Source organism: Hyperoodon ampullatus (genome assembly GCF_949752795.1).
Source record: "Hyperoodon ampullatus genome assembly, chromosome: 13".
Taxonomy (NCBI): Eukaryota; Metazoa; Chordata; class Mammalia; order Artiodactyla; family Ziphiidae; genus Hyperoodon; species Hyperoodon ampullatus.
Window position 1 is genome coordinate 33,044,813 of NC_136926.1, and position 27,114 is coordinate 33,071,926.

At 39.9% G+C, this 27,114-nt stretch overlaps 1 protein-coding gene across 1 annotated transcript in view; it reads right to left on the reverse strand.

The window, feature by feature from the left end:
- ARHGAP28 (Rho GTPase activating protein 28) overlaps positions 1–25,274 on the reverse strand; it is a gene marked incomplete at its 3' end in the record, with an annotated part of 146,383 nt that extends 121,109 nt beyond the window's left edge. The window contains exon 1 of the mRNA XM_079717205.1: positions 25,138–25,274. Coding sequence (XP_079573331.1) covers positions 25,138–25,259 — 122 coding nt within the window. The 5' untranslated portion in view covers positions 25,260–25,274. The remainder of the gene's footprint in view (positions 1–25,137) is intronic.
- Positions 25,275–27,114: the final 1,840 nt, after the last annotated feature.

Here is a 27,114-nt window from a genome sequence, read left to right on the forward strand (position 1 = left end):
AAAGCAAATTCTATGCCCTAAACCAAAGAAGAATAGAGTATCTTATATATGCTCTATTATACAGCATCTTATATATGCTCTATGGATTTTAACACCTCCTCCATCCCCATTGATACAATTATAGTATGTTTGCCACAGAAATTTCTTATTTAGAATCTTCTAAATAATACTTATAGCAGACCTACAATCGCATACAGTGACATGTAAAAATAATCATTCCTCAAGCTTGTTTCCTAAATAAACTTGAGAAATAGCTATTTAACACAGCACAACGAATGGACTTCACAGCACTTGGAAAATGGCCCTCGAAGTCAAAATTATATAGCTCTGGCATGGAACTTCTGAGGTCTACCCCTGGGGAAACCATCCTCAAAGCCTCCTGACAGGTAATCCAAGGAGCAGAACTCATTCATTTTCTTCTGGGGCAGTGCGGTGTGAAAGCCTGATATCCAGTCCTGCTTGCGGGGGGTGAACAACTCCGTGTTTAATGTTTTATTCTACTGAACTCTGGAAACTCCCTTGACATCAGTTTCTAAAGAATTTACCAAAGTTGCTAAAAACACTGGCTATTCAGTCTGGTCCTGTATCTCTGATGTCACAGGTCCCATTAACTGGAATGATGGAGAGAAAGACATAAAGAGTCAGAGATCACGCAATTTTGGAAAATTATATGTACCCTGTCATGGCTTAATTCTTAATCCAATAGGATAGGTAGGTAGAACATCAAACACTACTTAAATTGTTCCTTTACCAAATCTGTATGAATTTTATTTCCCAAGGGTAGTAACATCATGATAGTTATCAATCCAAACTTTGCATTAATCATCAGTATGTCCCTATAATGCCTAAATCAGATACATTCCTCCCGATATGCAATGCTGGCCAGGTTTGTCTTCTCATTTATCTCTGACTCTGACCCATCTCTCTAGACCCATTTTACTTCTTAGGTTTTGCTCCATTTGTTTCTCTTCCTGTCCTTCCATCCTGCTCCACTCCCCATTCTCCCCTCTCTATCTCCACAAAGTACATAACAGAGCTTTCTCCTGTTTCCCAAACTTCACCATGTTAAAGAAGAGTGGCTTACTCTACTAATCAGTTTCATGTTCCCCAAGATACTGCTATTTCCCATATGTGATGACTATTAAACAGGCCATATTCTCTGAAAAGGGTCAGAAAGGATATTTTACGCTAGGTACTCCTGTGTTTAGGTTTTCAATACATTAAGGTGGTAGAGGTGGAACAGGGAGGGGGGAAAGGAAGGAGGGCAGGAAATGATGATGCAAAGGACTGTGCAGAAAAAGAACGGTGCTTCATGGGGATATAAGAATATGAATAAGAGTAAGATTAAGAATAACAAGTTAATTCTTACATAGATCTTACTATGCGGCAATCATTGTTCTAAGGTCTTTACTTATATTGATGTCTTTAATCCTCACAATAAGTCTAGGAGATTAATTCTGTTATTATCCCCAGTGAGGAAAATGAGGGGCTGAAGGGCTAAATAACTTGCCCAAGTCAGTAGAAGAGCCAGAAATCTTGCTCTTCAACATTGATTTGCTTTCTTTTTTTTTTTTTTTTTTTTTTTTGCTGTACGCGGGCCTCTCACTGCTGTGGCCTCTCCCGCTGCGGAGCACAGGCTCCGGACGCGCAGGCTCAGCGGCCATGGCTCAGGGGCCCAGCCGCTCTGCGGCACGCGGGATCCTCCCGGACCGGGGCACGAACCCGTGTCCCCTGCATCAGCAGGCGGACTCAACCACTGCGCCACCAGGGAGGCCCTGATTTGCTTCTTTTAAAGCTAACAGAGGGGAGTTCCTCCCTGGCAGTCCAGTGGTTAGGACTCTGCACTCTCACTGCCAGGGCCCCGGGTTTGACCCCTGGTTGGGGAACTAAGATCCCACAAGCCACATGGCGGGGCCAAAAATAAATAAAATAAAATGAAATAAAATAATACAAAACAAGCCCACTAAAAGGAAAAAAGAAAAAAAAGCTAACAGAGTTGATTATTTCAATACTGGAGAGGGTGAAAGTGAAACTGACTTATGACCAAAATGGCCCAGTTCCTTTGTGACCAATATATGAACCCTAATAGTTGAGACATATACTAACTTAAACTGATTTTTTTGGTGCTTATTGATAATACAGAAAAATTGCTTAAATGTTGTCCTGGAATGATATTCATTTTAGAAAATGTGGAATACATTTTAAAGTATTTGGGCTCAGGCATAGGGTGACCACATGTGCTAGATTGTTTAGAAAAATCTCAGTTCTCAGTTTATACCTGCTGTCCAGGCATGATTGTATAGCACCTACTTTCACTTTTAAAAGTGTCCCATTTCGGACAAGAAAGTATATGGTCATCTTACTTACGCACAACCAGTGTAATTGGTACAAGTCAAATTGCACAAAATTCAGATCCAATCTCTTTATTGTATTATTTTCAGGTCATTCCTTTTAGCAGCTCCAGAAGCTATTGGTCTATGCCAACAACAACCAATGGCTGTTCACTGTCAGCATTGATTCCATTATCTTTATGCACATTTTTTCTTGTTTCATGGTCCCATCCCCAAGCTTTCTATTCAACAAGAATCTTTCACTCAGCTTTTTCTACCTGTAAAATTAATTAGGATTACTGATTAACTCTAAAACTTCTAAAAGGCAAAATCAATACAAAACAAACACCCTCCTTCCCTACTTCAAGACATATATAACTTAAAAACTTTCTGTGCAACTAAAGCCACATAAAGTTACCTCAATAAATGTTAGTTTAAAATCATATATGCTCATAAAAGGGAGAGTTCTATTGAGCTTTTCTTCTCAAACACTTTACAGGATTTGGTACATCACCATGTGAATTTCAAATGATCTCTTATTCATCTTCTGAGAATCAACATCTGCATAAAAACTGATAAGTGCTGTATTTGGTTTTAATAATTCTGATTCTTTAATTTCCTCATCCTAAAATCAGTTGTTTTTACCATCATGAGCTCAGTGGTGCTTTTCCCCATTTCCCTTTTTTCTGCCTCTTCCTATCTTCAAAGACTTCATTTCCCTCTATCCTTTTGCCAAATTACTCCCTTTCCTCCTCCAATACTTTCTGTTCTGTAATAACCACTCTAGTGACACTTCTGTCCTTAAGGATTCCATCGTCACTTTTTGGAAACAAGCCACTGTTCATTATTCACTCTCTCACATTACACTTCCAGTAATGCCCCCAACTCAGCAATTGCCTTAGTAGGCCTATGCTTTCTCCATAGCACTTTATAATTCTTCTGAAAAATTATTACTCTTGGTCTCCTTACACAAAACCCCTGACCACCCTACCCTTGGATCAAATTATCCACTCAGATGTACAGTCTACTTGGGAAACTCAGCTGACAAATAAAGCTTCCCAGCTCCTAGGTTTCATTCACCTTATTGCTTATGAAGATCCTTGGGAAACTGACCTACAGAGAGAAGGGAGGAAATTCCTGCCCTCCATCCATAGGAGATTAGTTTACGTGCCCTGAAGCACTGAACTGCATTGTTTTACTCTTATCTTGGTCAACATAACTACAGATGTTCGAGGGTACAGTTGACCACTAGTTCTGGAAAGTGCTCCATGCCAGTGTAAATCAGTATGAGGGAGACAATAGCCTACAATGTCCTGCTTAGTGACTTAAAAGTTTTGACCATGTTCTGCAGATCTTAGTATTTAAACTTATCTTGATTATGATACCCAACATAGAACTGTATTCATCTTTAATTTCCACTAAATGGCCTCAGCTATCCAAAGAGGTTTAATCTCACTATGATAATGACATATCATTAAAGGGTTCTCTATAAAAGTTGCTTTGGATGTGTGGTACCTTTTGGGGAGAAACTGCTATAGGGTTTGAAGATCACATTTAATAGAAAGAAGTGAATTTCGTTAAAGATGTAAGGAAAGTAATTACAGCTTGAGTGTCACATGGTCAAAGGCAAATTATACATTCCATTCTACAATAATGTTTTAAATAGACATTACTTCCTAGTTACCTGTTACCTTGTTCCTTCATGAAAGTGGTCTTATGCAATAAGTAGATATCCTGAACAAAGCTGGAGTCATTGCAAACAGAGAATCAATTGTATCACATATTTTAGAGCGATGAGGTGACACTTAAACACATGTTCGCCAACACACAGACCAAAATTTGACCAAATCTTAATCATGAAAAACGAGCATGTCTCTGTATGTCAGCTTTACAATTACACTCCTATAGGAATTTCGGTAATCTCTTTGTCTTTTATGGACAGGGACAATAGTTCCTAAGACAAAAATCAGTATGCCTGGGGTGAAATGTTTCAAGATGAAAGTCAACTAGAGTCAGACACACGCAGAAGCCACAGCTCTGGTAAGACCATCAGAATTAAAACTTTAAAACAACAACAAAAAGAGGACACCTCCAAGCATTCAATTCCATTTCTCTAAATGTCATCCTTTCAATTATCTTAAAAATACCCATATTACTAAGAATAATTTTTAAAGGTCAGTCTCTAACTAAATCTCATACTGTGTGAGGTTTTATATATTATTCCTTCCAACTATGGACTGCACTTATTGAATGAGCTGGAACTTTACTGTGTGATATAGAGTAAATTATACAATTGCATTATCCCCATGAATCACAAATACAGATAGGGGACAGAGAAGACAATAATACAGCTGATTTCAGTTTGGTCTCACTGAAAACAAGATTCTTGTTCTTACTGTCCCTTTACATTAGAGAGAATAGGAATGTCTAAAAAAAATTTTGAAAGGCTAATTTGAAGATTTATTTTTAATTAGACACAAGCAGTGGCTCTCACGTCCAATTTTTTTTTTACTTTAACCTTTTACAATTGCAATATTGTACTGAAAGTAAGCAGAAATATTTAATAGTCTTATTTAATAGTCTCTTTCAAGGACACTTTCCTTACAAAAAAACAAAACAAAACAAAAATCACTACAAAATCAGCCCTCAGGTACCATTTCACACTGGCACCTAGGTATCCCAAGGCTCTTATCTCACTGTGCCCTCCCAAATTATAGCCTAGACTCAGAATCACTTGACTAAGTGATACTTCTGTAAGACACTAAAGCTACTGATTTATTGAGAGGCTTGAGGCTCTATTTTTACTTCATCACACTCCTACGTATAGTGTTTATAGCAACAATAGAAAAAAATCATCCTCAATCTGTGAGTCAAAGACAAAATCACATAGAATGATTATGAGCATATAAAGAGGGAAAAATAAACGCATACCTTGGTGGGATGATACTGAGGCATTTCTTAGGAGACTACTTTCTGCATTCCTGAATTGTGACCAAGATGATAAAGAAGTGTGGAGAGGAACAAGTGACCACATTGTCAACTGTCCGTGCTCTTTAGCTGAGGAGGCAGAGCCTGTGTATCAAACGGCAATTACCAAACGGCAATTCCAGCTAAGAACTGACCTTGCACCAGATGAGAAGCATCCAGAGCCCAGCTCACAGAGTCCCTTCTGTTTAGACATGGTTCTCGTTGTACAGAGGCTGGAGTGAATTCAGCAGCTGGTTTTGTCGAGCCTGGAACCTATGCTACGCCGCACGAGGTCTGTGTTAACTGAAGACACAAATGGTCTCAGATGTAGACAGAAAAGACTGTGACAGACAGAGTTAGAGACAGGATCAAACAAAAGCTCGAATTTGAAAGTTAAGCTCTAGTCCTTGGTTTACTTGTGATGCCAGTGATACAATCAGAATAGATAAGGAGGTCTGTTTTGCTTCACTGTTTGAATTTGGGTCTGAGGACCCAATAAGTTATGATAATGTTCACATTCTTTTGCAACAGTTCCAGAAACTGTGGTTGTTAAATTCAGTAGGGGAAAGAATTCCATTTGGCTCTGCTCAGGCTTTCCTCCCAGAGTAGAAATGAGGATTAATAAAAGCATGTCTGAGTAGAAATCTTATTAGTCTACCAAGGGTGAATGGGCATTGGCAGATTCGTAAAGGGAGCTAAAATTAAATTCTTAATACAATTTAATGTCAATTAAATGCATGTAATGAGAATGGCCACCCTGAAAATTAACCTATTTAATAGTTAAAGTATAATCAAGTTGGCCTGTTCTACAAATGTAGCTCTCCTTCCTTTCTAATTAAACACTACTTTATGAAGTTGGACTTCCCGGACACCTGGTATTTTTAAAAAAGATTTGTAGCCATGTCTTCAAAATGAGAGGGACTTTCCTACTTCTTATAATAGAAAAAATGGTTTCTTGTCTTAGCAATTGCCAATTAACTTCATAACCCTAGAGAATTTCAAGGAAAGGAAATCAAACTAAAATCAGAAAGGAAAATTACATAGCAAATACCATAGTTTACACCATCACAGAGACAGCACTGTTGTACTCTGTGATCTATGAAGCTGCTGCCGCTGCTCTTACTGGGCCTGGCAGTGCCATCTCCAGATGTGACACCCCAGAAGAGAACCAGTAGATACTTCAGACGCCCCAGTAAAGTATGTGTGTGCCCACCGGTTTGAGGCTTCTTGTTGACCCAGTTGGCACGGCTCATTTTGCCTTTCTACGCCCCAGTCCCAACAATCTCAATTTCTATGTATATTCTTCATGGCCATTATTTTCCAGTCTTTAAAATTATATCCTCTAATATCCTCTGAATCATCCCTATCTACTGAGTCCTAAATTAGATGCTGCATTTTAACAGGAGACACATTATCTCCGAGAACGGCTGTCTCAAATGAGGTCATGGACACTCTAGTTTTACAGTTTGAAAAACAAAAGCATTTCCTTTTTCTGTTGCCTGCCAGGGATTTTTTTCTTTACAAGAGAGAAAATCTGACAAAGTGAAAGCATAAGCAACTGACCATGTGGAACCTGACCCTGATTAGCATTTCCCTGTGTTTCTTCAGTGTTTCATTTTCTCTTTCTTATTGTAAGAAACTGTCTCCTACAATAAATTTTAACCAGAGTTGATTAGTTTGTCTTCTAGTTTTGGAAAAAAAAAATCATACATGGCCCCCTTCCCTCCATTTCACAGACATTTATGGGGCATGGTGCTGGACACTGAGATCGTAAGGACACGCCGTGGCTCCAGCTCTTAGGGGGCTGCGAGCAGTGGAGTACAGGGGGCAGCTACAGAGAAGTCACGTCAGCATTATCATCAAGAATAATAACTTGAGGGCAGCAGTAGGCCCAGGGTTCAAAGGACAGAAACTGGATACAGACTGGAAGAGAAGAAGAACAGGTATTAGGGCAGGTTTTCTAGACGACAGAAGCTGTAGTCCAATTCCCAGGGACGACAGGACTTAACCAGGTGAAGACTGGGGAGAAGGCTCTCCCAGCAAGGGAAGGAGGATGTGTAGAAAGGACTCTTGGGACCTCAAATATGCTATAAACTGCTTGATGAACAGGCTATATGTAATCAAGGCAGGATATAAAACCCTGTAGAAGGAGAAATATCTGTCCAGTCCAGAAATCTGTTGGACAATGCTGCCAGGGGATGTTTGTAGGCTAGAGCAGTATTTGTTTGGCCACTACCTTTTTAACTTTCCTATAAAGATAGGCTACAAATTGGCAACTCATGACTTCAGCTCACCTTTCTTGAATCTATTTTCAGTGTGGTACGGCTACTGAATAGATAATGTGCAAACAGACCAGATCAGTTGTTTGTTCTGATTCACTTCCAGCTCAAACATTTTCTTCCTCGTGTTACGATGATATTGGTCAGAGAGGTACTAGAAGCCTTAACACCAATCGCAGAAATGCTTCATTTACAAAAGCAAACACTTTCCTCTCTGTCTTGGCACACACGACTAGGGACTGGTGGTCTCGTGTGCAGATCACACACCTGCACAGGGATCCAAGGAAAGCACTAGAAACAACAAGCAAACCCCCATTCAGGACACCGAACTTGGACTGTGGGTATGAGGGTAAAAAAAGCGGGGGGGGATTGATTTACCTTGTCTTCCTATTAGAAAACAATTATACCATTTCCCGCCCCTCGTGTGTGAGATCCTGAAAGGCTTCTGTGTCCTCTACACCTTGCTCGGGAATGGCGAAAACTCACTACCTTCTTGTGCCCTGATCTCGTTCAATGTTGATTGCCAACATTGTTCACTTCTGAGAACAGAAACATCCCATTCATACAGGTATTATCTCATAAGCCCAAGGCACCCCCGCTTCTGCCCTACTGGCTTTCTCACATCAGCCAGAAATGCCCAAGCCCAGACGCTGGCCATCACAGCAATGCCACCCGGAAGTGTCCTGATTGTGGGGAGACACACAGAACAGCAGGCATTCTATCTGTTTTTATATTGAATTTGTCTAGCAGTCGTTCAAAGCTCACCTCAAGTCCTGGGGAAACACTCTGAATACTATTAAGTATACTCTCCAGGTATATGAAATGGTCCTGATAACTGTAAATGTAAAGATACCCTGGATAGAAAACAAAGAGAGGAAATTTTAAATAATCTGACCAATATCTTCTTAATCTGCGGTCCACGAATCACCTGAAAATGCATGCAAACTTGGACAGCATACATATGTGTACTTTTCATAAAGGTCTAAGGCTTTTATTAGATTCTCGAAGCATTCTATGACTTGAAAAAGCTAAGAACTACATGATAAAAAATAACTCTTCCTATTTCGGTATCTAAAAATAAAACTCAGGTGCACAAGCTAGAAGTATCAAGGAAACATAAAATATATCACTTTTTGCCTTCATTTGTATATCTTTGAGCAATGAATACCAAATTAAAAGATAGTATTTGCTACACATGCTGTCTGTGAAAAGTTACCTTGCTTCAGTAGTTCATCAAATAATTTTGACAATACATTTTGTAATTTGGCTTTAAATAAATTCACCCTAACACCAGAAAAAAAAAAGATATTCTGGATGTAAAATAGTTCCCTAAAGTGGGTATTGATACAGTAAATGGTTCGTTTAATTGAATACTTGCTAAATTCCATGTCCAATCACACTTGGGTATGTGGAGAATTCTATTCTAGGAGTAGCATAATTCCAGGAAGATGGAAAACCTGTAACTGAATCTCCTTCACCACTTTCCAAAAACAAATAGGGGTGCATTCCAAACACCAGCAGCCACAGGCTTAACTGCAGCTGACCAAGTTTGAGATGACCTACAAAATCTGCTCTGTTATTAGTAACATTCCTGCCTTCATGGAATTACCAAAATGCATGTGGGGGTCAGGGTTTCATTAGTGTTGAGTTAGTCTTCCCCCCATCTGCCCTGTATCCCCTCTGGGGCACAACACTAGGAAAATTCTGTCATCCAGCTGTGTCACCCAACTGCAAGCCAAGTTAATGGGAATAAAAGCTATGCTAAATGTGAAGTCTGAAGATGGGACTTTGGCTGAACCACTAGGATTCCAGCATATGTTTGCGATTATCATTAAGCCACTTACTCCCAAGATATAAGCTACTTTGTATTGGTTATTTGACTGGGGGAGTAGAGAAGGGGGGTGGGTAATAAAGTTCCAGAAGAATTACGTTTATGCTTCAGTCTGATTCTTTCAAAACAAATTTTCATTAATTTTTAAAGAAATGTACAAGGAGTTTAAGACACCCTCCCAAGGTGAGGTACTCTCATTAATTTATTTTCATTGGTTTGGCTGTGACAATTAATATCTCTATGACAATTCACTCATTGAGCCAATCCCATCCCACAAATAAAATCTTGCAAATATTTTTAGAGACGTTACCACTACTTCCCTCACACATTTCTCAGTACATCCAAGCTGAATTGAGCCCCCTTGTATGCCCTCCCTTTGCTGCACACCCTACCCATACACCAGGATACCCACATCACCCAGTATGTCCACGTGCCCAACTAAAACACCACTCCTCTAGGAAGCCCAGTCTGTGTTCTCTCCAGAGGCATGAAGCTAAATAAGACATGGTTCCCAATGGTCTCGGGCTCCCTTAACAGGCCCTCAAGCACGGAAACTCCATCCTGTTTAGCTGTGATCCTTCACAGTGCCCTCAGGGAAGATACTCAGAAGATACGTGCTAAGAAAGAAATTAAAAGAAAGAATAAATGGATGAATGAACTGAATGACAGAGAAATCTAGAGGTCTCTATTTTCTCAGTTAAATTTTTATTTTTTTCACACACTTACAATGTTAGAACAATTATTTGGACAAAGTGTTCAATATACTGGTTTTTTAGATCAGTTAACCTGTTTGCTAAATGTATAACCCTCATTCTTTCTTAGCCAACCCTTGGTTTGGTTTCCGGAATACTACCACTGAATTCCTAATTTTTTTTCCTCTCTCTGTCTTTCATTCCTTTAAAATATGTGAGCTAAGACAGTTTCCTCAAATGTCAGTCTGATAATATATTTGACGTAATGTGACTCATATCCATCACAAACTGAACAGGGCAGAGAACACTAGGCTAAAGACCTGGGGGTTCTGAATAGTCTGGGCTCTTCTTCCACTGACTCCTTGTGACCTTGAGAAGTCACTACTCTGAGACTCAGTGTCCTAGCTGAAAGGTGAGAGGTTGTTACTAATACAACACCCAGTTCCTTTCAGCTTTATGTATTCTAGAGAATAAATTCTCTGTATCTTGCTATTATAGGCTTACAAGTTTCATGAGTAGGCAGACCAGGAAGCTGTCTACATTAGGGGACTGAGTTCTAGGGCCCACAGGCCACATCCAGCCCACTGTCCATTTTTGTAAATAAAGTTTTATTATAGTACAGTCATGTCTATTGGTTTATCAATTGCTGCTTTCATGCTAATGATGGTGGAGTTACAACAGAGACTGTATGGCCAGCAAAGCCCAAAATACTGGTCTTTTGTAGGAAAACATAGCTAATCTCAGTTCTACAAGATGTGCATTGAGGATTGTGACTTCCTACCGAAAGATCTTGCCTCTCTTCCTTGAATGAGACCTGGAATTTCACCATTAGAAGTTACAAAATGTATATATGCTTTGGAAAGGCAAAATGTCTCAAGTGTTAAGCAGATAGTCCCCTAGTAGTAATCAAATGATCCCTATCTGAGACAGCGAAGGAAAATGGAAGGGCCCAGGCAAGCCAAAGCAAACTGAGCAGACACCAAAGATAAATTTGTTTACTTCCCAATTCTGCCTGGGTCCACCATGGAGAGATGAGTCTCTAGATTTTGATATTGTGATGGGTTTTCATCTAAACCTGCTCCCTCACCTAGCCCCTCTTTTATGTAACAGCCGATGCCTATGGGACAGCTGGAAGACAATCAGGTACGACAATAAAATAAAACCACCAAAGGGTCTACATACATTTTTTCCACTTTCAGGCTCTGATGAAATGATGTGTTTGAATCTCAAAAGCCATTACTCTGAGGAAATGAAGGCAGACACAAAACAATACATACTGTAATGTTCTGTTCCTATGACTTCCAAGAATAGGCAATACTAAGGTATGGTGATAGAAGTCAGAAACTGGCAGGAAGTAAAAGGGGCATGAAGGACACTTTCAGAGTGATGGAAATGTTCTATATCTTATTTTGGATGGCAGGTACATGGCTTAAAATCAACTAGCTGAATCCTTAACTGTGCATTTTACTCTATATTAAGTATATCTCAACTTTAAAATTTATTAAGTGACTATTATCACTAAATAAAGGCTTTTTTTGTTTGGGGATATGTCTTCAGAAATCTTGAAGATCTTTAGGATCACTGTCATCATATAAATTTCTCCCCATAGGAATGGTGATGAGGGTGAGGGGAAGGGAAGGTTCTTGGCCTCTGTGCCCATTTCCCTCACAGGCACATTCTTGCAATATGTCATCGGATATCTCAGTTTGGGGACCTAGTCTTTCACAAAAACTCAAAAGCAGAAAATGAGGAAATAGTTGAAACAGATTTGTCTCCTTAAATTGTGTGTATGTGTTGTTGGACTATTAAAAAACACAGAGAAAATATACAACAACACACTCACATGTTTCTTGCAAGTCTCTGCTTTATTTAATTTGCATTAAATTTATTCTAATATTGTGCCAAATAGAAGTGTTAAATCTAGCACATATATTAATAAAAATGTATCTTTCAAAAAATTAAGTTATAAATAAATGCTCTTTTAAATCTGAACAAAAAATAATGAAGTGCCATGGCATTCTTCAACAGTATCTAGCATTCCTATTAACTGGGCTACCAGTCTACAATCATCTGAGAAATAAAAATCAGTTCTGCTTATTGGACAGGCTATATTTTTCAAAGAAAAGCTGAAAGACAAATACCTTACTGATATATTAAACTGACTTTGGTAGCTTGTTTGAAATGAACCAAACTCTACTTAAGAGTAATCAAAGGTACTAAACTAGGCAACAATACATGCTTACTGCACAGAGAGCATAAGTACCCAAGAGATCATTTAAATAGGCAGAGTTAAATAAGAAGGGGAAAAGTGTTATTACAAAATTAGTACAGGTCTGAACCTGTGTTTTGGTTAAAAATCTAGAATTATCTAATTACCTTCATTTCCAACTTAACAATTGAGAAAAGGAGAATTTACGTGTTAGAAGGGATCTAGAGGTCAGCTAATGGAAGCCCTTCATTATTCTAATGAAGAAACTGGGCATGTAACCGAGTTCAGTCTGACCTTCATCATTTTACCCAAAATGCACAGTAAGTGGTCTCTCCCCTCGCTGGCTGGTCTCATGTCACGTGGCCTCAGGACACCAGCAACTGTGGCTACAATCGCTTTTCCTTTTCCTCAGACTGTTTCTTCTGCCAAAAACTCTTCCCACTCTCATTCTTCCTACTAAGTCGTGCTCATTCTTTAAGGCCTAATCTAGTTATGACTCCTCCCAGATGCTTCCCTTGACCCCTTTCTCACCCACATCAATTTGAGCCCCGAGTGTTAGTTACACCTTCTCTGTTTTCCCAGAGCACCTCATGCGTTTTTCCTCAATCATTCTTTCAACCATTCAAATACTGAGTGTCTGCTCTGGGCCAGTGGGCTAATGCTGGGGAGACAGAGAGAGAGAGAGAGAGAGAGAGACCTCCTTTCTACCCTCAAGGAGCTGCACTTCAGTTGCAGCTGAAACGCCTGTTAACAGTCCATCTGTTCTCACTGAAGGACTATTAAAACATTTTTGCAGCCCCAGAACCTGACAGAGTGTATAGCATACAGAGGCTCAATAGATGGCTGTTCAATTTCACTTTTATTGTAAACATCAGGAGTTCAAGTTCTTCTTCTTTTAATGAGTAAAATGACCCTTGAGCAAAATTTAATCTTTAAATCAATGGAGGTTATATTTATCTTCTATTAATTATCCATACTGCTCTCAGTTTTATGTGTCATGGCATGTTCATTTACAATTGTTGCCAGTTTTGGTTTTTATTAATCATTCTTTACTTCATAGCATATTACCAAGAGTCTATGTTATCCTATGACTAAAGGCTAATTTAGCAGATTCTGGGAAAGCAGGTAGTATGCAAGGTCAGAACAGTATATTCTCCAACACAACACCAATCCAAGATTTCTAATACTTCTAGGGTCAAAAATAATAGCAAATTATGAAGCTATCATCATATATTTAAAAGGAATATTACCTTCACCATTATTTAATGAATAAATTGTTAATTTACTCAAAAAGCATATATGTACCTGTCACTGAATTAGGCCAGGGACACGGAGATAAATAAGACATGGTCCAGGGCATCAACAAACTCCAGGTCAGCTATTTAAGTACTACCGTAAGTAGTGGGTAAGTGCAATACTAGAAGAATGTAGAGGTAGAGGAGGCACAAAGGTGGAAGTGACCAACGCGGCTTGAGGAGGAAGCAGTCAGGGAAGACCTCACAAAGGAAGTGATGCTTCTCAACGCAAGGAGAGGCCACATTTCCACAAATCAGCCCCCACTGTGTTTACTCAGCAACAATTTGTTAAGACTCTGCTGAGTGCCAGGCCCTTTAATGGCGGGGGGTGGGGGGGAAGGTAGTGAAGGATTCAGCAACGAAGAAAACAGACAATGCTCCTGTTCCAGATGCACTTAAGCACTACTGTGGGGCTAGTGATAAAGATTCATCCTAAATGCAAAAATTTATCAAAGGATTATAAATAGGAGACTACACGTGTTTAAATCTTGCATTTTAGAAATGCTAGGTTTCCTTCTTGACGTTTAGCCAATTTTCAGCTCTTTTTGCTCAGTTTTAAAAGCTCCCCCCTTCGGTCTCTTCACCTTCCCATAAGCTAAGCTTCTACAACAGGTTCCACTTGCTGCCTCTATTTCCTGACCTCACACTCACTCTTCAACCTGCAGCAAACAGGCTTCCACCTCTCACTTCCATTAAACCCACGCTCGCAAAGATCTTCATTGTTATCCACGCTACAAATCTGGTGGCCAATTTTTAGTCTTGACCTTATTGGTCACTTAGCTATCTTGATATGGCTGTCCACTCATTCTGAACCTAATGCCTTGGCTTCCAGAATGCCCCGTTCTGGTCTCCATCAGAGGCTCCCAAAGCTCTGCCTTTCCCTAACTGGCACTGCTCCTCAGGTTTCCATCTGTGCTCAACTGCTGTCTCTATAGAGACTCTGTTCTCTATTCTCTCCTGCTAGATCTCATCCAGTCCCAGTTTTCACTACCTCTCAAATGCTGAAGATTCCCATGAACAAATAGCTTAGAAGTCTTGGCCTTGATCTCCTTCCCAAGCTTCCAACTTGTATAGCCAGCTATCAGCTGGGTATATACACTGAGCTCAAAATTTCACAGGCCAAACTTCTCCCATCCACAATCTGCTCATCCACCAGAATTCTCAATTTCAGTTAATAACACTAAAACAAAAACTCAAGATTTTTTTCCTGGTCCCCAGTATGCATTTAATTACCAAATCATACCAACTTCATTGCTTGTCATCCCAAAGACTCCATTACTCCCTTCCATCCATATTCGAACGACCCTAGTCTAGGCTCTCATCATCTTTACTTGGACAAAGGGCATCAGCCTTCCAAACAGTCACGGTGCGCCTTAAAGCCACCTGTTATGCTCTAGAGAAAAAAAGACACTGGGGGATCCTGGAACAGAAGGAGCAAACAGTTACAAGATCACAAGTTTGGTTTTATGGATTTAAATCCAATAGCTCTGAAACCAGATTAAAATAGTAATGATCTGAATCGGGTATGAGCAGGATGGGGTTGGAGAGTGGAAGAGACAGAAGAGAGAATAAATCAGTGTAAAATTTGATTAACTGAAGAGAGTTCCTCCTTAAGACCCATTAAAAAGTCCTCTGAGTGCAAAGTGCTTCCATGAATACTAAAGACAACGGGTGCTAATTTTTTTAACTCCCACAATAAGAACTTTTTTAAGAGTCTGGATAAGAGAAGTATCATGTTTGTTTAGGATAAGTATAATTGAAATCAGCTTCACTTGGGCTTCTTCTAAGCAATGACTCATGTTGTTTTAGCTGGTGTTGACTCACTGCCCCACAAACGATGACACAGCTTTAAACAAGCAGAGCAGGGCCTGCTTTTTCCAATTACATGCTTCCAGCAACTGAAGAGGTGGGAGTCCTCTGGAGTGGAGCCTTCTGCAACTAAGCACAATCTTGATTTTACAAAAACAGTTGCCAAGTCGACCTTGTAATCACTGAGCTTTGTAAATGAGGAGGAGAGAAGTTAAGTTGTGGTATGTTAAAAATCACAGGGGCCAGGCATCCTCCGTTTTTTCAAAACAGAATCTACGGAAACTTACAGTCAGCTCTTTTCCCATTTAATTGCTTACTCTATTGAGGTCAGCAAATGTTTTTCTTTAAGATGCCAATGAAAAGCCGCAGCAAGTGTGTTTTCGAGACTCTCCAAGTTACGTTTGGTGAGATAACGTGCAAGGGGAGTTGTAACAGTGTTTGAAAGGAAGCTAAGGAAATGTCGTTCTCATTAACGGTCACCACCTTTTCTCCAGTCCTAGACCTTTAATGTTCTCCCATCTGCAAGCCAGTTTTCCCCTCCTCCATGTTTTCCTTGCTGGTGGCCTGACTGCACCCAGAACACATTGGTCCATGCTGTGGGCCTCAGTAGGTGCCGTGGTAATGCGAGCAGGTGACAAGGGGTCAGCAGAACAAATTCAGAGCCTGGCTCAACAAGTTGGTTATTCTTGAGAGGTTTTCGACAGACACTTTTCCATGCTTTGCTTCCCAGCTGTACCACAGAGATTAGTCCTCACTCATTACTGGTCTTTCATGATGTTTAGTTCCTATTAGTAATACACTCTGAACAAGTTGGCTAGTTAAAAATAGTTAGAGAAGACTTCTAATGACATGGCAGTTGGCAGAGAAGCCCAGACCACACTGTTTAGGTATAATTAAAATGACCGTCCAGCCTCTGTAGTTCCAGTGTTCTAAAAAACAAAGTTTATCAAAATGAATACCTCGGAAAATGAACACAAGTGCCTGGAGGCCACTCTGATTCTGACCTCCCCAGAAGATTCAAGTCCAGACTACAATGGGCCCTGGGTTTGTTTCCTAAACAGAAATCCTTGAAGCCCAATTTAGGCTCAGCATTATCCATGGCTCCAAGGTCACTGAGGGACAGGGACTGTGCTCAGGCTGATGGGAGACCAGGGATGGCTCGGGGTCCGGACTGGATTGCACAACCTATCTTAACTTATCCTAAGTTTCTGAGTAACATTTTGAACAGAACTGGTCTTCACAAAGGCATGGTCCAGGACCTGCTTGTCCCTTGGTTGGCTTCAAAATCAAGATAAGGTGAAAACTTGATTGAATATTAGGAGACAGGAGAGGAAAACCCCATTAATTCTCATGGAGCATTGCTTCTCAACCTGCATTAAGAACTGTTATGTTATAAGTCACATGGAAGGAACGAAGTGAAAAATATGTTTTTAACCATAGAAATCTTAGTAGTTAAAGAAAACGATTAAATTCTAAGAACATGAACCTAAGGGTTAGAGGCTTAAAAATTGCCCTCCCCTCCTTCTGCCTATAAAAGAGCCCTAGGAAGATTTCCTATAACTCATTGCTTGGATCTCACTTTCCTGGTCAAGTTGAATGACTTCCGTAGCACATTTTGTCTATTTTAAAACATAGTTACCTAAATAAGACTGCAAGATGGGCAAGTATATAGCTTTAAAATTTTTTTAAATCCTATTATTTTACTTCCTTCAAGTGGCAACAAAATTTCTCAAACTATTTATATCCATTCATATTTAATTCTCTCCATGCTCATTCCATTAACACAGAATAGACATGACTGCAAAAGGAAAGACTAAATCAAAACTGAGTATAATATCTACTATGTGAAAGTTAGTATTGCTGGTTGCTAAGCAGGGATATGATAATACTGTCCCTGCTCTCAATAAACCTATAACCAAATTGCGGCAGAAAAACACTAAATCCACAATATTCTAGAAGGGCTGTCATTATCTTGCTGTGTGATCTTGGGCTATTTCTCTGTGCCTCAGTTTCCTCCCATGTCACTGGATTGTGGTGAGGATTAAATGAGATAGTGCATGTCAGGCTCAGTAAGCTATCAATAAAAGCTGGCACCTTTTTTTTTTTTTTTTTTTTAAAGAATTGACACCACAGGACTGTGCGTGATGAATTACCAACGGATCATTATTGTTATGGTAGGTAAAAACCCTTCTGGCTACTATTGTGAAGGAAGTCTTCAGAAAGGAGGTCTAGTCCTTACTTCTTTAGCTACATTTATCCTCTTGTGTTTCGCTTTACAGCGCAGCCACTTAAATATGGGTTTAGTCCCAACCACTGACCTGTTAACTTTGGCTACTATGTGAATTTTTCAGTATGGTAATGAAGGTAGGGAAAAGTGGGGAGGAAAGAGATCAAATATCATATTATCAGTTATAATGTCATTTTAGTATGTTTAACATTTTTTCTAAACACCTGTCAGGTTTCTCTACAGCTCTATAAAAATATAAATCCATTGATGGACCTTTGTATAAAGCCAAAGGCACTGTCCAGTGTTTTCTAAATTGATTTTCATAAATGAATACTGAACAGGAAACTTCAAAGGAATTCTTGTCCCTATACATTACAGATGTACAAAAGCAAATTTTGTGGCTGACCACAAAATTTAACATAGGAATAAAGATTTATCTCTTATATGAAAAGATAATCAGCACCACAACTTAGAATTATTAAAATAGTACAAATATATCTCAAGTGTTTCACAATTTAAAACTACTACATACTACTCTGCCTTTGGTTTCCAGTTTCTCCTTCTCCTTCCTGTCTTTGGTATTGTGTGTTTGTGTGCAGTCATCATCTATTCATCGAAGGGATCAGAAATGGAATGCATAGGTTTAATTAGTTTTTAAGAGTAACATGAGACACCACAGCTGGTTCTCAACTTGATATTAGCATACGTCCTCCCACACTTGGAATTACTTGGCACTTAGTCTATCAAATGGATAGTTTTACCTATAATATTCATTTGTTGAAGACTGATATAACACATTTGATACTCAAAGAATGTGTCATAAACCACAGATATTTAGGAAGATGATATACAGTAAAACAATCTACTACTTTCTTTAGTTCCCACCTTAGGCACTTTTGGACACAACATTAATATTTTGATGCACGTCCTCTAATAATCACAAAGAAATGGATACGTGAAATTCCCCATTATAAAGAACAACACATTATACAAAACTCACTAACTCAAGTAACCAGAACATAGCAAGAAACTGAAACCAAACAAGCAAACCAAAAAACTATCAAGGAAACTGAAATAAATGCTATCAAAATCTTTTGTTAGATTATACATTTTAGTTCTTTGAGCAGTATTTTCTTTACACAGTTCCAACAAGCTTGATTATCTAATCAAAAGTAAATTACAAAGCATGTTAAAAATAGCAATATTAGGAAGAACAAAAGTACTGCTAAAGGCTTTAAGGTCTGCCTGAAAAGAAGGAAAACAACAACAATGATAATAAATAATATTTAAACTATATAATCAATAAAACAATACACCAATATAGGCTATTTATTTTTTAACATCTTTATTGGAATATAATTGCTTTACAGTGGTGTGTTAGTTTCTGCTGTATAACAAAGTGAATCAGCTATACATATACATATATCCCCATATCTCCTCCCTCTTGCATCTCCCTCCCTCCCACCCTCCCTATCCCACCCCCCCATCCCACCCCCCTAGGTGGTCACAAAGCACAGAGCTGATCTCCCTGTGCTATGTGGCTGCTTCCCACTAGCTAGCTCTTTTACATTTGGTAGTGTATATATGTCCATGCCACTCTCAGGCTATTTACTATTAAAGCAAAACATCCACATCTCAATCAGTGCCTGTACTACAGCACTGTAATTCTTACTGACTTAATGATGATAGTCGTTTAGAAAAGGTTCTTTTCTGCACTAAAGATAGATTTGACTTCATATATTCATCCAAAGAGGCTTAAAAACAAAATGAAATCTACTGTTTAAGTGGATAAACTTTATTTCCAAAATTTTCTCCTGAGGAACATTTTACTCCCTTCATTTGCTTTTCTATATAACATTCTACTTCTAATCTTTGCTAGAACTGATATCTAGAGACCACAGATTGAGAAAACAGAGAACGGATATGACTTCAAAAGTGAAATAGTTTGGTTTTAGGATGGAGTGAGAAGAAATTTTGATTATATGCAAATTAGAATGTTTGCTTTAGTTATGATACATTTGTAAATGTTCAAGTAACATCTCTGGAACACTGATAAGGGGAAAATGTTTCCCATCAGATGCAAGCATAGTACCAAGAAAACAGAAGGACAGCCTCAGTAACAAGTGCCAGGCAAAGTGGGACCTAATAACCACACTCTCTGAACACAGCATTTAATTTAGCAACTTTCTGATTATTTTTTCTATTAAGCCTGTAACAAAATTTTGCTTTAAAAAAATCATAGATTTTGAAAATTAGGGAATTTATCTTTATAGGTTTCATGAACTCAGACCAGATAAAACTAAGCCATTTTATTGTATTTTGTGGCAAAACTGTGAAAAAAAACAGTAGGTTAGATTACATTTGGTTGACTTTTTAAAGGCAAAAAAAGCCACAAATAATAAAATTAGAGATAATACTGAATGTGGATTTTATAGTATGTAAAATAAGTCAAACGTAGGAGGACTGAGAAAAACTGAAAATCACTATTAGAACATCACTGTAATAAATGTTACTGGCAAGATCCGTAGATGGACGTGAAAATCAGAGGAGGAAAGTTTGAGGAGAAACAGGATGTTAGCACAGTCAAAACGTATCTCTCCCAAGATATTTATTAATTACGTAGGGAAACCTGGCAGACAACACCTTAACCAGGTGTTCAGAGCTAACATCAATATTAACGAGACAGAGACATCGTGAACCCCCCAAATGATGCACTGAGAAAGGCCTGACATCATTCTGTGGAATCCTCACCCAAAACACATAACTTCAATCCAGTCATGAGAAGACATAAGACCCATCCAAATTGAGGGACTTCCTACAAGACAACCAACTGGTACTCCAAAAGGGCCAAGTCACAAAAGACAACAGACTGTCATGGATTGTAGGAGCTTTGGGAGTCATGCCTAAATCCAGTGTGGGATCCCGGATTCAATTCTACAACAGAAAAATTCCAATTCTAATGGAAAAACTGGTGAAATCAGAATAAAGTCTATAGTTTAGTTAATAGTACTGTAGCAGTGTTAATTTTTTGGTTTTGATAATAGAACACAGTTCTGCAAGATATTAATCTTAGGGAAGATTAGGGAAGCTGGAGAAGGTTACATGGGAACTTACTGCACCACTTCTGCAAATTTTCGGAAGTCTAAAATTACATCAAAATAAAAAGTTATCATTTTCATCCACATGAAAATGATTCTACAACACTCTTAAGTTCCCTGAATTTTTTCGGATACATTAAGGATTAGTGATCAGGGGGAAATGAGCAGGTTAAAAATGGACAGAGCAACTGGCCAAATGTTAAGCCAAATGACACGATCAAAGGAAATGTGCCAGATGTTTTCCAACAGCTCTACATATGGAGGCACCTACAATCAGCAGGGACCCCACTGTAAAAAGAAACCAGAGCCACCAACTCTGGTTTCAGCTATCACGTAAAGAATGACCTATAAATACCTCATTCTCTCCCAAGAATCCTATTTCCATGACTCTTTCTGAATCCTCTAGAAAAGTATACCTACTATGCCCCAGAATTTGGTGTACCTGTGTATATGTTTGTAAGCTCACACAGACCTACATTAATGCTTAACTGAACAAGAGTTGGCGCCTTGAAATAAATTTCTAATTAATTAATTTCAATCCAGGAATGTACCACTAAATATGTGGTACATTCCTGGATTTTTTTTTTAGCCCAGGTCAACAAACTTTTATTGCCATTTCTGGCTCCCCCAGCCCCAGCAAGACCCCTGCTTACATGGTAGAAATACTGAGCTCTGGTGCAGAGGAATGGGGGGATGTTACCTCCCTTTCTCTGCACACTGCCAAGGTTAAAAAAAAGAAACCCACTTACTGGAGAGGGAAGGCCATACAGGGTTGGAGTTCAAGGGCAGGTATGGCTCGGTCCCACCTCTGCTGGCTGCAGAATATAGAGACCATGGTTCCAAACATTTTTTAAAGGAGGGGAGAAGTTGCCAACTCTAGCCTTTTCCACAAACAAAATATTTACTTTCTATTCATCACTAATTCCATTTTAATCAAATCATTCCCATTATAATGAACAGTTATGCTATTAGGAAACAATATGCCCTTGACAAAAGTTTTAACATTGCTATAGAATTAGAATTCCTAGGATAACCTCGGGGAGCTTCTATATTTGTTTTTCAGGAACAGTTGGCTCTTTTCCTCCTCTATTTTTGTCCTCTTTCAGGAAGTTTATGGTATATTGAGATAAACATCAGAAATACTCATAGCCATTTTATACTATACCTTCACTAAAAAATGTTGTATATGTTATTTGTATATAACTTAGGAAATCTTTGAAAAACAAGATATCTAGCTTCATCTTCAGCTACCTTTCATTTTGTCAGTGAAATCATTTTGAACATATGTTAACATTTTCACTCTCGATTCTGAATAAGGGTCTAGAAGCTTAGTTTCTCTAAAAATCACATGATTCTAAAGATAATTCCAACCATTTGTTTCAACAGAACTGAGAATTTGTAATCCTTCGTTCTCTTTTATCCTTACAACAGAATGTAAATATAGAATGTTTGCGAAATAAGGAATTGCTTTCCCTCCTCGCAACAAATGCTTAGTACTCCTGAGTCTCTTCCCTGCATGAGTAAGTTTGGGGGATAGGTACCAAAAATGTTCTACTCCTCTTTACGTCAACAGCTGTGATTAAAAGCGGTAACAGTAATAATGCAGCTAACAATTATCAGGCACTTCCTTGGTGTCGGATGCTAGCAGGCTGCCCAAGGTCACATGGTAGGAAATGGGGTAGGTGACGAACAGTGTCTGGCAGTCTGACCCCAAGCCTCAGTAACTGGCAAGTACACTTTATACTGGCTACTCACTTTAATAAAATAAAATGGGCAGGCCCCAGAAGAAATTACAGTGGACACCCAGCTTCAGTGTTGAAGAGTAACAGGGACAGGTGTGTAATGGAGCCCATGGAAGCCTCAGTTGCTGGATCCTTGGGGGTTTTTTTTGGGGTTTTTTTGTTTGTTTGTTTTTAATGGGAAGCTGACGTCCAGATTTATATCTGAAGCCTCTTGATTTTGAAATGTTGCCACTTATTTCAAGCTTTTTTCTAAAAATCCTATTGGTCTGAAAGGTCAAGGGCTACATTCTCAAGGCAGGCTCTTCATCTCATTTCTCTTTGTATCACTAATGCCTTTTGTGTTCCCGGCACATATTAGGTACAAATAGGTTGACATACTGTTAAAAATCCTTCCATTTTATCTTGGCCATTTGGTAGGAATTCATTAATTTATTGTGCTACTACAGTGGCCAGACACTACTCTGGGCACTTGGGATACAATAGTGAAGAAAAGAGAATAGTAAAGAGAGAGAGAGAGACTATATTTTAGTGGAAAAAAGAGGCCAAAAAAAAAAAATCAAAAGCACATAAAGTTAGATGAAGTACAGGCTTGGAAAATAAGGAGATGGCTTGCTTTGAAATGAAACTATGCTACCCAGAGCTAAAGAAAGATGATACTTAGAAAGTCAGATACAATGGCCCATGCTTCCTAGTGCCATAGTGGTCACTACTCCACAAATACATTACACATATGTAGGCGATTTAAAGGAAAGGGTATTCTTGACAGAGAGAGTGCTCTCTTCATAAGTGGAACAATACAATCTTGCTCCTTGGCTTGAAAGAGAGTATTGATCAGTAGTTAGTGAGTCAAAGGTTAATAACTCAGGCCTGATTACTTCTGTTACCAGACGCATGATGGATAGTGTCCTCGGGCTCCCTGTAAATACAGGAACCTCTTTTTGATCGCTGTTACTGAGAACCAAGGAATTAAGCTCTTCTCTCACAGTTTCGTTGTAGGGGGCAGGGGTCGTCTATCTCCTGCATCGGAGGGTGAGTAGCACGAAGGCTCCCATACAGAGGGTACAGGGCAGTCACCAAAAATGCAAACTTGGAGCAACATAAATCTAATTGGCAACTGTATGGTAAAACACTAACTATGAGAGGCAACTCTTGTGCTCTTGTATATTATTATTCCACGAGACCACATGCTGAGTTAATGGAACTTCTCCAGTTTGCTATGGAAAGGGATGTAATTTCGGATTGCCCAAATGGCACAATCTGGCTCTTGCTCCCAGACAGCTGCAGGGAGCTATAGACAGGACAGCTACACCAGGACCATCTAAAAATGCACAAACCTGGCCCCCACTTCTCACCAAATCACGTATATCTATTTAGTTACTCGTAATAGGAGTAATTATAGTCAAGGATCATGTTTAGAAAAGAAAACACTCTAAAGACAAACGCAAGTTTGTACCTTCAAGTAGCCTTTAAAATAATGTGCACAGCTCTTAAAACTGGAATAAAAATGTTATTTTCTCATTGTCTGTATATAAAAATTAGATTTCACTCATGCTGCTCTTTTTGGAAGAAACAATATTTTCTTTGTTAGCCAAGCCCAACACAGATCTCATGCCAATGCAGTTTGCTCTTCGCATGGGTGCTAGCCAAGAGGATATTTCTTGAAATAAAGTCACAATCTGTTGAAAGCCTTGCAAGTCAATTAAATTAGGAAACAATCTTTATCACATAACTAAAGATAAAAGTATGAGAAAAAAATGACTGAAAATAAACATGCAAAAAGCACACTACTCAAATCTCCCCACTCGTAAAGAAAACCATTCGTCAATGGATCCATTGCAGATAGTCACATTTAAACAAATAATACTTCTCCTAAATATGTGTCAGGTATCAAATCATCTCAGTGTAATATTTTTGTCCACAGAAGGAAACTTCCTAAAGGTCTAATATTTTCGTTTAGTTAATAGTCTCACTGGCCTTGATCTTGCATCAAATAGACGAACACTGACAGATTGATTAACATTAATTAATTAACATAGATATTAAATCTAAAATGCACATAGTAAGAAGCCTTCAAACCTCTTTTGATCCAAAGGAAAATTATAATTGCATTTATAGACAAGAGTCAACATTAGCAATAATAGTGACACCAATTTATTTATACAATTGGAAGGTTTTTTAAAATCTAGAAATAAAATTGTTTTTAAAAGTCTACTGAGATTTCCTTTTTGGAGACTCTCTCCAGCTGCGCTTTAGCTCCTGTGAAATGCAGTTACTAAATAAATTCTCGATGGTGTTTGAGAATTTAAGATAATATATTTTACTTTTTTTTTTCATTTTCCCCTGCTGTTTCATTTTAATCTCCAATAGTTCAATAGGTGAATTTGGCAGACATCAGGCATATGCCTATTATCAGCAAGTTGTACCAAGAATGCAACTCCGCTGCTAACCTCTCCTAGCCATCGTCTTTAGCCATTGCCGGCTGAGACTTCCCATCAAGGACAAATACAAAGAACGGGAGGCTCACTCATCCAGTCCACCAAAACTTGAAACAACAATCAAGCGACGGTGGTCCTACGCTCCCGCGGAAAACCCAGCTGCATACGAACCCCCCACCCCCCCAGCCCAGGAGACCTCTGCCCCTTCGGCGCGGTGGGGTACCTGCTGCCTGGGTGGCTGGCGGCGGCTCGGGGCGCGCAGCGCGGCTCGGAGCTGGGCGGCTGGGGGCGCGCGTACGAGTGGTAGGCGGTCAGCACCACGCCGCCCGAGTCCTCTACTTCCATCGTCAGCCGCGCATGTCTCCGCTCCGGCCCGAGAACAAAGGCGGGGACCAGCATGGGCCAGCGCACCGGACCGGTCACCGGCGGGGAGGCGCGGCCCGTCCGGCTCCCAGGGCAGAAGGGCTCCTCCCGCCGCTGGGCTGTCAGGGGCGCGGGCAGGCCGCCCCGCCCGCCGGCCGCCGATTAGCCCGGATTCAAATACACGCCCACCAGCCCCCCTGGGGTGGGGTGGGGCGGGGAGGGCGAGGCGGGGCGTCGGGGTGCAGGCGGCCGGGGACTGGGGAAGTGGGGTGTGGGATCCCTGCGTCTAGGAAACTGGAAACCCGCCGCGATGCTTAGGGGCTCGGGCTGGCTGCTCTAGTAAAGTTTTGCTTGCTTTGTTTCTTTTCCTGTTCCTTTTCTCAACCCCCAGCCCCACCCCTTCAAACGGGAGGCTTGTCCCGTGGCTAGGAACATTTCCTGCTGGGCAGCCCGAAGTCAGAGGAAGAAAGGGCGCCTGGGGAGCCCCGGCTGAGAAGCAGAGGGGCCGGCTCCAACGTGCGCGGGCTGGCGAGGAAAGGAAGAAGAGGCGACGCTGTCTCATTGAAAGCCTCCACATCAAAAACTGAAGAACCGGGTCACGTTGCTGTTTACTTAGTCCAGTTCCAGTCAACGTGATTTCCTTGCGGGCAGGTAATGCCCTCTTACGACAAGCAGGACACGTCCCTCCCTCACCCTTGGTGCCGCAACCTTCAGGCTCTTACCTCACTCCCACAGCCCTTTCTTCCTCCCCATGCCGCTCAAATTCACATCCTGCTTTCAGCTGGCCTGAAAATTAGACTAGATCGCTCTGGGAAGAGAGCCTGTTATTCCCAGAGGGCTTTACTGAGGGAGGGTCTGGGGTCTGGCAGGGAGGTGGATAAAAGGGGGCATAGTCAGAAATCTGGGGTCTGAGGTACGTCTTTACCTCCATCAGACTAACAGCACATATGGAAAGAACATTCTTTTAGCCAGTGAAAAAGAGAAGCAGTAGAATGCTACATAGAGGCCCACCCCGACGAGGCATTCTACCTTCTGCCTCTTGCGCTCCGCTGGGAGCACGCGGACTGGAAGGAGAACTGAGTTCACCCCTCACTGAGGGGTGACCTGGATCCTGCTATTAACATCTCAGAATCTGTTTCTGTATCTGTGAAACAGGGAGAATAATATTCTTCTAGTGGGGTCAAAAGCATCAAGTACATGCTAGCTCTCAAGAAATGTTGATTCCCTCTGCTGCTTCCTTCACATTCATCAAGACAGGAGACATTTGTTTTCACTGCACTTCCAGAGATTGGAAAAGCAAAAAAAAAAAAAAAAAAAATCATCCAAAATGCTTTTTAGAAAATGTTTTGTTGACTAAAAGGGTGGGATAATAATGAATAACATTTACTAAAATACTTACTCGTTGTGTGTTGGATCCTATACATTAGCTCTTTAAACAACTCTGTAAGGTAGGTAGTATTATTATCTCAATTTTCTGAATAAACAAACTTGGGAAGCATCAGTGTATGGATCGGGCACAAAGAATGCTTCATTCTCCAAAAATTTCAGCTACAAAGAGGCATCTGTTTACCGACTGTGTTTAATGCCAAATACATTGAAACTAAGAGAATACTTTAAAATATAAAATAAAGAAATAGTATAAGTATTGATACACATCCAGAATGCCTCATCTAAAACCTTGGAATGGGATATGTTTTAGAATTTATAAATATTTTTTACTTTTCAAAGGTAATTTGGTGCATGCACCATTTAACACAGAACACCTCCTGTCCAGTGCGATTTGGGACAGAACCCTGTATTCAAATATATTATTCCTTCAGCAAATAAATGGACCCTA